The sequence below is a fragment of the Hipposideros armiger genome, unplaced genomic scaffold, assembly GCF_001890085.2.
Source record: "Hipposideros armiger isolate ML-2016 unplaced genomic scaffold, ASM189008v1 scaffold_112, whole genome shotgun sequence".
NCBI lineage: Eukaryota > Metazoa > Chordata > Mammalia > Chiroptera > Hipposideridae > Hipposideros > Hipposideros armiger.
Genome location: NW_017731462.1, coordinates 1,985,231 through 2,001,034, shown reverse-complemented (window position 1 = coordinate 2,001,034; position 15,804 = coordinate 1,985,231). Strand labels below are relative to the sequence as shown.

The window sequence follows — 15,804 nt, the reverse complement described above, 5'->3', positions numbered from 1 at the left end:
ACACACACACACACACACACACACACACACACACATACATACACTTTTAAGGAAGGAATAACATAGGGTGGTTGTAAGAATTAAGATAATGTGTATGTCTCCCAACCATAAATACAGAAGGTGACAAAAAAATGTATCTACATCTTAAGAAAGGAAAAAACTTTATTAAAATTTTAATACTCAATATATACCGAAACACAAGATAAATGCAAGTCATGTGTATACATTTTTTGGGTACTGTGTGTGTGTGTTTGTGTAGTGCCTGGTATATTATTTAATACATAGTATATATTCAATAAATACGTAGTAACATTATTATTTTTTTATTTATACCCTATTTATCTGACCTTGTAAAGGAAAAAAAAGATGAAGTAAATTCTCTACCTGAACATTAGGCCCTTAAGTGAAGAATCTTCTGTGAAAAAATTATTAACACAGACTTATTAAGCAAAGTATTTTAAACTGTACATTTGTGTGTAAGGGTGTGTGTGTGTGTGTTGCTAACTTGGGGACATAGAGAGTACAGAGCATTACTTAGAGCTACGTTTTTTTCAGTGTCTATATATGTACATGGACTTAAACATTAGACACTATGAGATATCACTAGATAAGATGACATTTCTGAAATAGTAGTAAGTCCTTACACACCCAGTTGTACCCTTTTTACAGGAAACGGTTCTCTTTTTGAAATCACATTATAGTGATTGTATCTTACAGGCATTTTATGTAAACAATAAGCTTTCAAAACAGATTTTTAAGAGTGTGATGTAGAACGAAAATTTAGTAGAGAAAGAGCAGAAATATTTGGTATATTAAATTAAAACAAATCACATAGTTTTTAAATTTTTCAAGTTCTTTTTTAAGTCCTCAAAATACAAGCATATTTTAAAATTTTTAATGTAATTTATTGACACTTTTTATCGTTGAGGTAAGTTGTTCCTGTTCTTTCAAGCATTGCCAATTCCATCAGTACTTTCATTAAATTATAAACTATATCAGCATTAGAAAAGGATGCAAATTGTTTATGTTAGGAAATGTTCCATAGATTTACATAAGCAATGCTTTGTAATGTCTATAAATTAAGTATAATATTTCTTTAATAAATGTGGGAAGTTTCCTTTCAAGTCAATAATTTAGCGACTTATGTTTCGGGCTCTTAGGGCTTAGTGCTCTTGATGCTTCTGTTTCCTCATTTGGGAACCAAAGTGTCCTGGAAATATTTCCTTGCATAGCATGTTTGGTTGCTAAAGGGAGGAAAGCTGCTCAACACATACTCGGTTCCTTATGTCCCTCAGGCCGAGTGGCTTAATGGCATGGCAGCAATGCTTTTATTTTTCAAGCCTACTTTTAGAAAATTTAAAAAAGACCACTTTTCCCCCAAAAGTTTTTAATCTGATAATATTATGACTGTTAATAGGTATGGCAATAGATAGCATCTCTTGAATAACCCATTATGCAAAAACCAGAACTAATCCTAGTTGGTAGATATCTGCCCTAGGCAGAATATTGGCCCCCCAAAATGTCTATGCTCTAATCTGTAGAATCTGTTATTTTACATAGCAAAGGGGAATGAAGGATGCTAATCATCTGACCTTGAGATGAGATTATTCTGGATTATTTTGGTACACTGGGTGTAATTGCATGGCCCTTAAAAGTGAAAAAGCAAAAAAAAACACTTTTAAGTTTATTTGATGCAAAGCATACCGCTGCAAAAAGTTCATTTCGCTTTCCTGATCAGATCTGTAAGAGTTCAGTGCTAGCTTCTTTCTGTATGACTCCCAAATTATATTAATTGTCACCGATACTTGGCCCTTTCAGTTATGGGGTTCTTAAAAATATTTTATTGGGCCGGCCGAGTGGCGTGATGGTTAAGAACTGGCTTGGGACGCCAGAGGGCCCAGGTTCGGATCCCATATATGAGGGCCAGTGACACTGCCCTCCACAGCTAAGATGCTGAACAACAGCTCAACCTGGAGCTGGGCTGCCGTGAGTCGCCTGCGACGGCGTAGGCTGCAGCCCCTGTGGCAGTGGGTTGCCATGGGCTACCGTGTGTAGCCAGCAGCCAGCGTGAGCGGCCAGCAGCCTCCGTGAGTGGCCAGCAGCCTCCGTGAGCGGCCGTCCAGAAGCCAGTGACTGATCTGCCTCGCCCGGGAAGAGCGCAATGATGGTGCCAACTTGGGCCAGTGAAGCAACGTCCTCCACAACTAGACTGAAGAACAAAACGACAGCAACTTGTCTGTTCCTCTTCCCCCAATTCCCCAGCGCTGTTCCCATCCCCCAATTCCCCAATTTAAAAAAATAAAAAAATAAAAATTTTATTGTAAGTACAGATGGGATAAAGTTCATGTATAAAGAGGCATTTAACCTCTATGCCACTAAACTCTCACATTTTATTTTTCTTTGTCTCTACTGTATTCTGTAATTCTTCAGAGCTCTCTAACAGTTTTGTTTAACTTTCTCTCCAGTGCTAATCTGTTGTTTTACCTGCCATTTATAGGTTTGATTGTGACAATTAACTGTCCACTTCAAAGTATAATTTTCATTAATTTCTTGTTGCTTGGTTGTTTTTCATTCCATCTCCTTTCTTTATATATTTCATGTAGCATTCCTCAGCATTCTATTATATATCTGAACGTTCCAATATCTGTACTCTGAACGGGTTAAATATATTGATTGGGGTTGTTTCTCTTGACTCACTTCTAGTGGCTATTTCCTTTTATTTGAAGGTATTTATTCTGTGGGATCTTCTCTTTTTTCCCTTCCTTCTCTGCCTCCCTCTCCTTCCTCTCTTTCCCCCTTGGGGATTTCCTTCATTTACTTGTATTGACATAAGAACATCCAAACCTGTAAAGAATTTTTATAAAAATGTATTTGAGCCAGAGGATATACCTAGAAGCAAGATCTCAACAGACTGAGAAAAATCCTTCTTAGATTGGAAGTTTGCAGCTTCTTTTATGCATTTGAAATTAAGGAGGGAAAGTACATAAAGGTTAGAGGAAGCAAGGTGGGATTGGATTGCAGGATATTTAACAAGATTATATGCTCTCTTGGCTGGTGGTTTAGATTCTGAGGGGCCTGAAAAGAGGCTTTTCAAAGGTATGTTAACTTAGATGCACTGAAACAATGGACATGGCTTGCTTAAAGCAAGATAAGCCTTTTACTAAAGCAGTTGTATGCCTGTGGTGTGGCAACCCACCATGACCTGCCCAGTTAGGGATTTATGACCAGATCACCCTGTGAGATTACTTCCTTAGAATCCCTTTTTTGAACATACTTGTGAGCCCAACAGTACATTATAGTTTTTTTTATTGCATATATTTTACGCATGATCAGCTTATATGGTGGCAAGAGTTCCTTCAAAGTACCTAGTATCTTAACCATAGTGGTGGGATGTGAAGTATTATGCAAATGTTTCCTCAAGAGAGATTTGTATTTGATTTTGCTGGAAGCCCTGGTGTGCTACCAAAGAGGACGAAGTTAGTACCATTCAGTGGTCCCAGCTTAATGCTGAAGCCCTAGGTTCAGTTTTTCTATGTTTAAAGGGATGAACATTTAGATTCCGGATCCCAGTGTTGGTATCATTCTTAGCCCAGACAGCAACCTGGCTTTGGTATATGCTTAATGCGCATCCTTCCTTGCTCTGTTCTCAACGCTTTCCTTCCTCTTTTCCTCCCTCTTTTCTTCCCTCCCTCCCTCCCTCCCTTTCTCCTCCCTTTTTTCCTCCCTGCTTGAAGATTTCCTTTATTATTTCTTATGTGTCCAACAATGCATTACAATTTTGTCTTGTATTTTATCCAAGTGTGGCATGAGTCCCTTCAGAGTATCTAGTATCTCACTATAGTGGTGGAAGTGAAAAGTACTCAGATCTAGCAATCACTGTGAACCCATTTAGGTTTTTTTTTCTCATTGAGAATAATAGGTAGAATGAAATATTCAATAATTTAGAAGCAATATTTCAAGCATTCACAATCCACATTCAATTTCAAATCTCAAATCTTAAAAGAGGATAGCAGAAATTCATCAATAAATCCAAATAACTTCTCTATATAAAGAAAAACTACTGGCTAATTATGTTTTACATGCAGTAATTGTTTCTTCTCTGGAGAAAAAAAGATATTAAACACATCTGTAGTGCTGTAAATATACTAACTGTGTTTTGGGATTTAACAGGTTCAAAGGACTATAGCTAAGCAGATTCAGATGGTGAAACAGATTGGAAAAGGTCGCTATGGGGAAGTTTGGATGGGAAAGTGGCGTGGCGAAAAGGTAGCTGTGAAAGTGTTCTTCACCACAGAGGAAGCCAGCTGGTTCCGAGAGACAGAAATATATCAGACGGTGTTGATGAGGCACGAAAACATTTTGGGTGAGTCCGTATAGCAATGTTCAGGGTTTCTTAGCTTTCCTCTAGTTTTCTGTTAACATCTGCATATTAACTTATCTGTCTAGACCCATTATGAAATATATAGACATTTTCTTCTTGGCCTGAGGCCAAGCACATCATAAGCTTCTAGTGGGAGACATCACAGGAGGAATGACTAAGAGACGTCTATGAATGAATGGAGAGCTGGAAATGGAGTACTCGCCAATACTTTTTTTCTTGAGGAACAGGAAATGCAAATATAATACCAACATTTCTTAGGGTTTCTTAGGGATTTGAAGGAGCACATTTTTCTTTAAATGTTGTGAAAAGTACCCGAATTTATCTGCCGGGTTTATTTCTATCCAGAGTTTATATGGATAATTGATTTCCTTTTTATTTTCTGAAGTTAGAAATGATCTAGCTAGATCATGCAAGTGGAAAGGGTGTAAGCTAATCTAAAATGTGTGCTTTGACAAGTCCCTGTTGTGTAGAGTGTCCTATGTATAACTATAATGCCATGAACTATTTACTGTTAAGTTAAACTTAATTTAAATATCAACAACTGAAATTTTCCATTTCAGTACAAACTGAATGTTTCTCTACTCCTTCTGTTTTGATTGCCTCTGATTGGTATTAGTAATTGCATATTGTCATAGGCATAATCAGAAAACTGAACAAAATGCTAAACAAAAGACACCTCTGACATAGAATGCTAGTTGAGAATATGAATTATTGCTGATAATATTCACAATACACTTAGCTCCAACCTTTTTGTCTTTTTTTCTTTTAGGGTTCATTGCAGCAGATATCAAAGGGACAGGGTCCTGGACCCAATTGTACCTAATCACAGACTATCATGAAAATGGCTCCCTCTATGATTATCTGAAGTCCACCACCCTAGATACCAAATCCATGCTGAAGTTAGCCTATTCTTCTGTCAGTGGCCTATGTCATTTACACACTGAAATCTTTAGTACTCAAGGCAAACCAGCAATTGCCCATCGAGATCTGAAAAGTAAGAACATCCTGGTGAAGAAAAATGGAACTTGCTGTATAGCCGACCTGGGCCTGGCTGTTAAATTTATTAGGTTAGTATCAAGGTGAACAAGTATGTTTTTATGATTCTTTTTTTTTTTCAGTTTCTATAGATTATACAGTTTGTAGTTCAGTGCTTTAGTAGAGGAGGAATTTTATTAATTTTGACCTTTCTTGAGAAAGAAAAAGAATATTTTATTTGCAACACATAGTGTTTCTGTCAATCCTATTGTGTCTGTGCTAATCGGTGTCCTGGCTTTGAAACAGTGTTAGACTATGAGGCTCATAGCTGCCATGAAGCTATTGAGGAAAGAGGTAGCTAATGTCTGGGATTATTTGGTCAGAATTCTGAATAACATTTGAAAGTAGGAAAGGTTTTAGGAATGATCTATAGGATATGTAGTGATAAGGGCAATGTTTTTATGTGATAGAAGAAAGATAACTTGCACAGGTGTTCTGTGAGAAATGTTAGAAGCTAATAAACCAAAAGCAGCCAGTATTCAGCACTACTATATTGTAACGTGAGCAGTGACTCTAACACCTGGATCTATAAATTAGTACATCCTACAAAATAGAGCTTTTCAGAGCCCTGGAGGTTTCTTGGAGTGATGTCAATAGCTTACACAGAATACGGAGGCAGAATGCTGGATAGTTGGGACTCCATTTTGCTTACCCTCACTCTCATCAGAGCAGCCCCTTTTATTTTGCAGGTGATTTAATTAGGAAAAAATGGTACCTCTACTTTGAAAATAAAACAAAGTGAGCTTACAAACCACTGGCAGACAGGGATCATCATATAACTACCTTTTTTAAAACTCAGTTTAGGCTTAGCCTTTATTAAATTGTTGGACCCTCTTGTGGAATTTTTTTTTGAAAGGATAAGAAAAAGATCCCAAGGAAAAAGCCATGGAGGTGATTAAAAGTTTGGAAAATAAAATTCACAAGAAGGACTACTGGAGCCATATTTTCACCCAGAAGTGAAGACTGAGCTGTGATTTAAAAATAGTCCCCAAATATAGGAAGGTCTTCACCATTTCGAGGATGGCTAATTGAAATTCTTGATCTTTAAAAACAAAACAGGAGGAAATTATTTGGACTGTAGATTTAAGTTAGAAATGTGAACCCCCTGCCCATAAAGATGATTAAATCCTTTCTGTTCTGAATTCTTTTTTTTTTACCTACAACCATTTTCAAGCCTCCTTTACACAAAAAAATTCTCAGTTTGCTTCTCAAATTACCACCCTCTCTCCTTTCCTCCCCTTTTAAATTTCTCAAGAGTTCTAAAGAGTAGTCTGCTTTCACAATCCAGAAATTTATAATATCTTGTAATTTGGTTTCTGCTCCTTTCTCTCCTGGAACTCCTTTATTGAGGGACACCATTGATCTTAGTCACCGTAAGGCTTTCTAATTGTCACTCCCCTTTACACAGCACCTAAGCTTCTCTGCCTTCTGTTTTCATGATGTGCCTTTTTATCCCAGGTTCACCTTCTTTCTCTAGAGGTTCTGCTCTTTGTCTACTTTTTAAGTATTTCCCCACTGCTAGATTTTCTACCATATCTGCTTTAACTTCCTAGTTCCCAATTTTGATTGATCCATTCTAAAATGTGAGGTGTCTGACATTTCCTTTGTTCCTTAAGTTTTTTGTTTCTCATTTGGATGAATTTTGTCTCCATGATATTCCTACTTGAACTGGGTCAGTTTGGGTCCTCTCTACCATTTTTCTAGGTTCTGGAGTAAAGCATTTTGTACTTATTTCCCCTTTGTCTTTCCTATTTCTAATTTTTTCTATATGCTGCCAAGTTAACTTTCTCGAAGCATAATTTTGGACATCATAATAATTTTATAGTTCCCTAAAACGTTGAGTTAAAATGTAGTTTCTATTCTGAGCACTTTATACTTTGTCACCACCTTCAAGTATTTTTAAGATGCTTTTATCTTTACCTGAATACCCAACATCCCCTCTTCTATTTAGATAACTACTACTAATCTGCACAGTTTCTTCCTTTGGGGCACCTATTATTCCCCTACAAGTCTGACTTTAAGTTAGTCTTCTTATATCCTCCCATGTGACCCTGTGCATACCCTCATGGCATTTCTCCCAGTGTTATATAGTAATCATTGATCACTTACCCATCACTCTCATTGGAGACTAAGCTCTGTGAAGGTAGATGCCATGTTTTTCTCAAATTTGCATCTCTAGTCCCTTTCCTTGGTGCCCATTACTTAGGTGTTGCTTCAAAATCTTATGTAATGGATAAAGGAATGATTCCATGTGTACAGCATGATGAAGATAAAAAGCACCTTTACTTAGCTCCAGAGATCCTACACACTCTGGATTAAGTCCACCTTTCCAGTTTTATATCCCACAGACTCTCCAACTTGTATGCTTTCTTTTGCAAGAAAGAAAACTAAGCTACTTTTTTCCCATATATATTCATGTTTGCTACTGTCTTGCTGTTCATGGCACAGCCTCTAGCTTGGAAGCCCTTGTTTCTCCATGTACCTAAATCCAATCTCAGAGTTGCCTTTAAGTCACTTTACTCATCCCCCAGCTAGGAATAATGACATCATTTTTTCTAGTCCTGTAGTAATTTCCTGGCCCTCGTCTGAAGATATTATAATTATTTTAGTACATGCCTCATCTTTTCTACTAGTCATTGGGCAGCTTGAGAGCAGGATCCATGCCAAATTAATTAATGTATTTACCATTTGACATGCCATAGTGAGTTACCCATTATAGGTATTCTAACATTGTTTTGAATCAATAAATGTGGACTATATAAAAGTAATTGAGAACTCATCTTCTTTATAGACCTTAAAAAAAAGCAAGGAAAGTGAATATCTATAACATTTCTGAAATGTAGCCTGTTTAATATAAGGAGAAGGAACTGAATGACCTCTTAAATTTCATGCAAACCCTGATTCTAGGAAGTGGAGGGGACTACTTTAAGGGGTAATGCAGAGATTTATTTGTCAAAAAGGACTAGTTCATCAAGAGCGGGAAGACCTGAGAACACTGGCTGAGATGGACAACTGTTTGGCGGCTGTGGGATGCACAAGTCTCAAATGGCTAAAGAGTAGCTCTGGAACCATTCACCATTCTGGGCCTCACTTTCCTCTTCTGTTCAACGGAGGTTGTATTTGTTAATTTCAGATGTCTTTTTCATATTTTTATTTTCTATGTTTCAAAGGAACTTTGTTCTTCTCAATTTTTGATCCTCACTTTAAAACCTTGCTTTATATGTTTCTTTGGCTTCCACTGTCTCCCTGACTTTCGTATTTTTGGGGTGTGTGTCTGTGCGTGTGCACACACACAAGTATTTAAAGCGTTTTATTACAAATGGGGTCACAGCTAACCCAGTTTTCAGACTGCTTATGTGACCTTCCTGTGAGAACTTAAGCTTTACTCTGGTTTCTGCATGGTAAGTGCTCCCTCAGGCTTTTAAGTCATCTCTGGGAGGTTCCCAGAGAAGTTGAGAGGTACAGAGATAGCAGACTATGCTTTAGAGATTTCCTGCTCACATACTTGTTTTTACACTGTATTCATTTCTTCTGCACACACTCTCTGGAAAATGATGTAAATGCTGATGCATTCATTTCTTGCCCAACAGAGATTTAATCCAGGTGATGCTGTGGCAGACATTATTACCATTACCCCAAATCTCTCTTTGGGAGGAGAAAACAATGACATGTGAAATCCCTTGAAGGAACTCAACAAAGCTTTTCACTTTTTACTCTAGAAGATCAAGCAGCCCCTCTGGTACTTCAGTGTCAGAATAATAAATTTTCCCTGTTTTCTTAGGGGGAAAGTAAATCCTGTCTTAGAGCCTCTTAGGTATTAAATTTTAAATAGAAATCTTATAATGAAGAGTGGGCTACAACACAGATCTCCCATTTGGTGATTGTCAAGTGCAAAATTGCCCGAGTGCAAAGCAGACAGTGGCCTAGCCCAGAAGGCACTGAATTTCCTCAGAGTCTTTCTGATGGCGCTATTTTTAGCACTGTGCCAGGTTTGTATGCTTAGTGGTTTTTGAAAAAACTGACATGGCTGACTTGCCAAAGTCACAGAACTAAGCTAATGAGCAACTGAGTCAGCCCTCCCATTCAAGGTTTCTTGAGCCATATCCACCGTCTTTTGAAGAGTTCAGTTCTGAAGTTCTGTGTCTAAGAACGCCTGAGGTTTTTCAGGATTTAATCATCGAAGCAATGAATCCTGTTGAAATATGCGGGAGGAAACTCCTTTTTGGTTAACATAGGACTGGGCAGAGTTCAGTGCAGCAAATCAGTTCCATAGCTACTTAAAAGATGCCCCAGGAAACACAAAGAGACATGCATAGCCCCTTCTTCCAAAGACTCCTGAGAATTGTTTGCTTTGTTAGATCTGGTCTTTCTAGGAGGTGATTTAATATTCTCCAGTATATGTCATGTGTGGTTGATTTCAAACACCAGTTATAAGCCACAAGCAAACCAATGGCCTCCCTCACATATCTTCTGCCCCCACCCTTCTTTCACTGTTCTTAAAAGTTCAGTTCTTACTTTTTAAAAAGCTTTTAGATTATGAAGGGTGTAAAATGTTTGTTTCTCCTCTTTCTTTATTCCCTTTTTATCTCCCTTCTTCCTCTCTCCCCTTTCCTGTCTGTTTTAGGCATCACAGCATCCAGCCGAAGACCCCCGCATGTGCCCAAGGGCTCAGTGAGGTAGAGCCACCTTGTTGGGGCCAGCAGTGCGAGTCCCAAGCTGGCTGTCATGACCACAGCGGGCTCTGCATGTGACTTTCACGAAAGTCTCCCTTCAGCTGATGGTCCAGTGGGAATGTCCACTGTGCTGAACCAAGCAGTGGCTTTTTCCTTTACATAACACTTGTAAAAATTCCTGCTATGGATATATAATGAAGCAGCTTAATTACCATGGAAAATATTGAATATAAAGCAAGGTTAAGACAGATATTACATTTTTAAATACCCCCTTCATTCCCTGCCACCAGTATCAAAATCTTTTGCTGCCCTTCATCCCGTGCGCGGTGCCGAGGGTATAAGGCATACCCGGCCCCGCTGAGTCCAGCGCATTCCGGATCCTAGCTGGAGGTTCCACTCCCTGCCCCTCTGCATCAGCAGGAGTTCTGTGATTCCCTCCCCCTGTTACTGTAAACCCTATGTGCACCCACCATTCCAGGCCCCAGTACCGGACTGAGGGGTCCCTGCAGGCAATTATGTGCTGCACTGTCTGTGGGCATGAAACCCGACTGTAGCGATCCCCATGTGCCCCCGTTCTAAGCAATGTCAGTGTGAACATATGTCTCCCAGCGGGTGCATTGCCTTCACTGTCCCCTCCTTCATCAGCCCCTCCCTGACACCTGCAGAAAAGAAGATGAACATCTTGGTTTTGTACCTTTTCCTCCCCTGCATCTCTCTTTGTCGCACAGGGTCCAAGCCTTTGTTCCCTTCCCTCTGTCTGAAGCTGCCTGGAGAGCTCTCACCTGAGTGTCGTCCTGGGTGGGAAATGCCACTCAAAGTGTGCACACACCTTGGAGGCCTTTTGGTCGTCAGTGTAGGCCTCTTATAGTACCACCTGGCATTCCTATATCATACCGCTGTCTTCCAGGGAGCTTTGGTCAGAACTATGAACTTTGTATTCATGCCTCTTTATACAATCCTAGCTGAGGGCATCTTGCATTTTAAAATTCAAATAAATTTAGACTTTGTCATCCTCACTCCTACCTAATACAGTAGGGAGTTCAGCGTCATTCACAGCGAATCTGTGGATCCTAAAGAACTTGTTTTCCTCTTTACCATATCAGCCTTATACTGCTGATATTTCTTGTGCTTTTTCCACGTGATGTAGCTGCTGGCTCTTTTCTTCCCAAAGCACCATCAGCTCAAGGTCAAAGACATCTTTACTGGGATGCATTACAGGGTATTGCATAAAATTTAGTTATAAAATTCATGCTACCAGAACGTATTTCCTGAATTTTTTTTTTCCTTCAGAGGGTTAATATCTTGTCATGACGACAGGCCAGACTGGAGACCCTCTTTTCCCTAGCTGACTTGCCCCTTACCCTCAACCTCCCAAGTTACTTCATTTCTTAACCAGAAAATTTTAGACATTTTTGTTTTGTCCTGTCCCAGCCCCACTGTCCTAAAGTTCACAAAGAAAATTACCCATTATAATGTGATTCTAAAACAGAATAATTTTTTTTCTACAGAGGAATTTACTTGACATCCCTTAATTTATTTTATTTTGTTCAAAGTATATTTTTATTTTCTTCCAGTTCTACTTAAGTCTGTGGCAGTGATATTCACAGGGATGAAAGCCATGATGGATCTAGAGGATGCATTAATTATAAAAACATAAATGGGTGAAAATACCCCTATAATTCTCTAAACCCATTTCTTCAGTCATGACCCCTTTGTGCAAATATTTCCAATCCTTTTCCATGAGAAGGAATAAGAGAGATGGCATTTCCTCTGCAGTGAATGCAGCACCCAGTTTTGATGCTATATTTTCAGTTCTCCCTGGTGGAAATGCATCTTCTTTGTAATTTTGTCTAGATTATTTAGACAACTTTTAATCTTCAGAGCCTTATGCTGTAACCTATGCCTTCATCCTTGAAATGTACATTTTTTTTGTTCCTGATCCTGTTGAGTTCTTTTTATTTTTAATATGTTTAATTATAATATATTTCAAACATACAGAAAAGTATAAAAATAGTGAGACACTCATGGTAATTTTTTTTAATTAAAGTTTATTGCAGAGACAATGGCTAGGAAAGCTAACATAGGTTTCAAGTGTCCAATTCTGTAATACATCATCTATCACATTGTGTGTTCACCACCCAGAGTCAGTTCTCCTTCCATCACCATATATTTGAGCCTGTTTACCTTCATCTACCACCCCACCTTCACCCTTTACCCTCTGGTAACCACTAAACTATTGTCTATGTCTATGAGTTCTTGTTTCTTTAATTGTTTATCCTGTTCCTTTGTTGTTTTCAGTTTTATATCCCCCATATTAGTGAAATCATATGGTTCTCGACTTTTTCTGCCTGACTTATTTCACTTAGCATAATAATCTCAAGATCCATCCATGTTGTCACAAATGGCACTATTTAATCTTTTTTTATGGTAGAATAGTATTCCATTGTGTATATATACCACATCTTCTTTATCTAATCATCTGTCGAAGGACACTGGTTGTTTCCATGTCTTGGCCACCGTAAGTAAAGCTGCAGTGAACATCAGAGCACATATATCTTTACAGATAAAGTTTTCAGATATTTTGGCTATATATCGAGGAGAGAGATTGCTGGGTCATATGGTAAGTCTATTCTTAAATCTTTGAGGAACCTCCATACCACCTTCCATAGTGGCTGTACCAATCTGCATTCCCACCAACAGTATATGAGGGTTCCTTTTTCTCCACAGCCTCTCCAACACTTGTTATTATTTGTCTTGTTGATAATAGCCATTCTAACTGGTGTGAGGTGATATCTCATTGTGGTTTTTATTTGCATCTCTCTGATTAGTGATGTTGAGCATCTTTTCACATGTCTGTTGGCCATCTGTATGTCCTCTTTGAAGAGATGTCTATTCAGGCATTCGTGATAATTTAACATTAACAAATGTTACCAATTTGCCTTATTTTATCTGGTCTTTCTTTTTAAAAACAATACAATGTTGAAGGTAGCCCTTCTCCTTTTTTCATCCCCCTGTATCCCTCCCAGAAGTAACCAGTATGCTGAAGTTGGTATTTGTTTTTCCTGTATAAGATTTTATAATTTGACTACATATGTATGTAGCCAGTGCAGTGGCTATGCTGTGTGTTTGGAGTTCTTTTTTTCAACTCTGCCTCTTGTGTGTATGCATCTTTTCTTGCCAACCTTATTTCTCACCCCACCTCACCCCTCCATGGAAAAGGAAGCCAGAAAGAGCTGAAGGCGCCCTGATCTTTTCTGCTTCCTTCTTTCTCCTTGGCTATTTTCTTCTTACTCTATACCATATATTACATACTCTGCGCCATTCAACTCTACTTCCTGTCTCTTTTTCTTCCTTTGTTTTTGGTGCCCCAGCATTCATTCACTTTAATTTCTGTTTGTGGCCTTGAAGACTCACAACCTCAGTTTTTCTCTGCCCTCATTTGGGACAGGTAAGATGATGTTTCTGAAAAGCTGAGAGAGAAATGTCGTTTATTTACTTTCAAGTATAGAAACACTCCCAATGGAAGATGGGGCAGAGCTCTGTGTCTTAGAGGAACTGAAACTTTATAGTATCAGATATGAATTACCTATAATTAGCATGTTTGCTGTTTAAATGTCATGCTAAAGCATTTGCTATTAGGTTAATAGTCATCTTTTGCAAACTTAATTTGCTTAACAAACTTCTGTTTATTTTCCTCAATATCAGTAATGTCTCATTTTATGAGCTATATATAATAGAGATTTTTACATTTCTCTTTAAATTATCCAAAGTGAAGTTTACTGTAAGAAGGCCTTTTTCCTTTTTTTTTTTTTCATTTAAAGTGTATTATTTACCTACCATGTGCAAAGCACTATGAGTGGTGATAGACTGGGGCTGTACTCTTCAGGGACATAACACATGGTCATGACAGATATTCAGGGCTGAGAAGAGGTTATAATCTTAGGCAAGAAGACAGACATTTATTCAGATACTACAAGATGAGGACATTTATTCAGGTACTGTGAGGGAAAACACCCAGGGCGGGGAGAACAAGGTGAACAAGGGGCAGTAGTGCTGAGTATTCTTGGCTTGTGTAAGAAGCTGTTGTAGGGGTGGTTGAGGACAAAATAAAAATCCTTGATTGTATGTTTTTCAGTGTTTGAGAAAATGAGAGTTTAGAGACGAACAGTATATAGTCTGGCCATCACAAATCTTAATTCTATCATTAGGTAATAGTTTCAGTTTTCCCATAGATGTTTTGATATCACACATTCCATTAGCTCTCTCTGACCTCCCACATCCAAACAAAACATGAAGGAGCTAAGAGTAAGAATGGACAGAAATTGCCTAAAATCTTTATCAACTATGATCAGACTATGTCTTTGATCTAAATGCTCTCCTGTAAGGCCTGTGCTAAGACTGTTCTTGATTTCCTTTTCCAGTACATGTTCTGAAATATAATTTAGGCCCTTTACCAGCTTCTTGCTATCCGCAGACCCCCTACCTGGGGCCACCACTGTCTTTTTCTAATGATTCAAAATTATAAATTCTAACATGCATGCAACACATTAATCCACTGTGTGTTCACAGGAGCGGTGTCCTCAGTTGGTAGAAGAGGAGGAAAGTTACTTTATAATTGAAGGTGGAGCTTTTGTAGCATCTTTTAAATCTGATATTCTGCAGTTTATCATTAAGCCTCTTCACAGCTCACTTTCCTTCCTTACTGTTTATGATTTAGGTACACAGATGACATTTTTCTATTATACCAAGTGGATAAATATTAAGAATTCATGTTTTAACCTCTTTTCCTAGTCAGAAAAGAATCAAGAACACTAAGACTTACATTTACAGGTGGTAAGGAATACCAGCTATTTAGCATTTTTTATTTTTAAAAATGTACATGTTAACTTCTATTTTAAGAAAATAGACTCCTTTAAAGTCATAGCTCCTAGATCACAAGGGGCCTAATGAGTACACAGGTGACACGTCTGCTGCAATAGCTTTAGATTAAGGATTTTAGCTGGAAGTGAATTTTACTATAAAAGGTTCTAAGAAAGCAGCTTTATATTTAGAAGTTTTAGTAAATTTAAATAGTTTTGAGATATAGAGGGACATCTGCTCCCTTTAAGCTTTCCCAAATGACACTACATATTTTATGTTTTAGAAGATAGAGATTGAGGCAATAAGATAAAACCCGAAGTTTTTTTTTTTGTTTTATTTTGTTTCGTTTTGTTTTTTTTTTCTTTCCCAAAAGCCACCAGTGTTTTCATAAATCCAGTATCTGTGACTTAGCATGATAAAAGGTGATAGTTGATATACCTGATTCTTTAATGCTGAGGAGGAAAAAGCATGTAAATGCTTGAGAGTCAATGAGTGTGATGAAAAGAAAAACAAAAAAACACTTTCTTGGAAATCAGGAGGTAGGAAAATTTGCAAGATTTTCCACAAACTTCAGTTTAATAATGGAGTTTTTGTACCTTTTCTGTTTCATAGTTTCTTCATCCATCAAAATTGAGGTTTATTGCCTTTCTTCCTAGTTCCACTAGTTTCTATTGTGGTAGTGCTTGTTAAACTTCCACTATGCTTATTTCTGTGCTGGCAGTGATTTTACACGTCTCTTCTCATTTAATCGTCAACCTATCAAGCAATAGGAGGTCAGCCATTTTGAAACGTGGCTTCGGAACTCCAGCTCCAGCTCACAGTGCTAAGGCAGTGGTTCTCAAGTGCAAGTCTGCA

General features: G+C 38.1%; 1 protein-coding gene across 8 annotated transcripts in view; it reads left to right on the top strand.

Moving 5' to 3' along the window:
* BMPR1B (bone morphogenetic protein receptor type 1B) overlaps window positions 1-15,804 on the top strand; it is a 408,951-nt gene that overhangs the window by 383,925 nt on the left and 9,222 nt on the right. For all 8 annotated transcript variants that reach the window (XM_019647508.1, XM_019647507.1, XM_019647510.1 and 5 more), the window contains 2 exons: window positions 4,171-4,363; window positions 5,151-5,448. In XM_019647508.1, coding sequence (XP_019503053.1) covers window positions 4,171-4,363; window positions 5,151-5,448 — 491 coding nt within the window. The remainder of the gene's footprint in view (window positions 1-4,170; window positions 4,364-5,150; window positions 5,449-15,804) is intronic.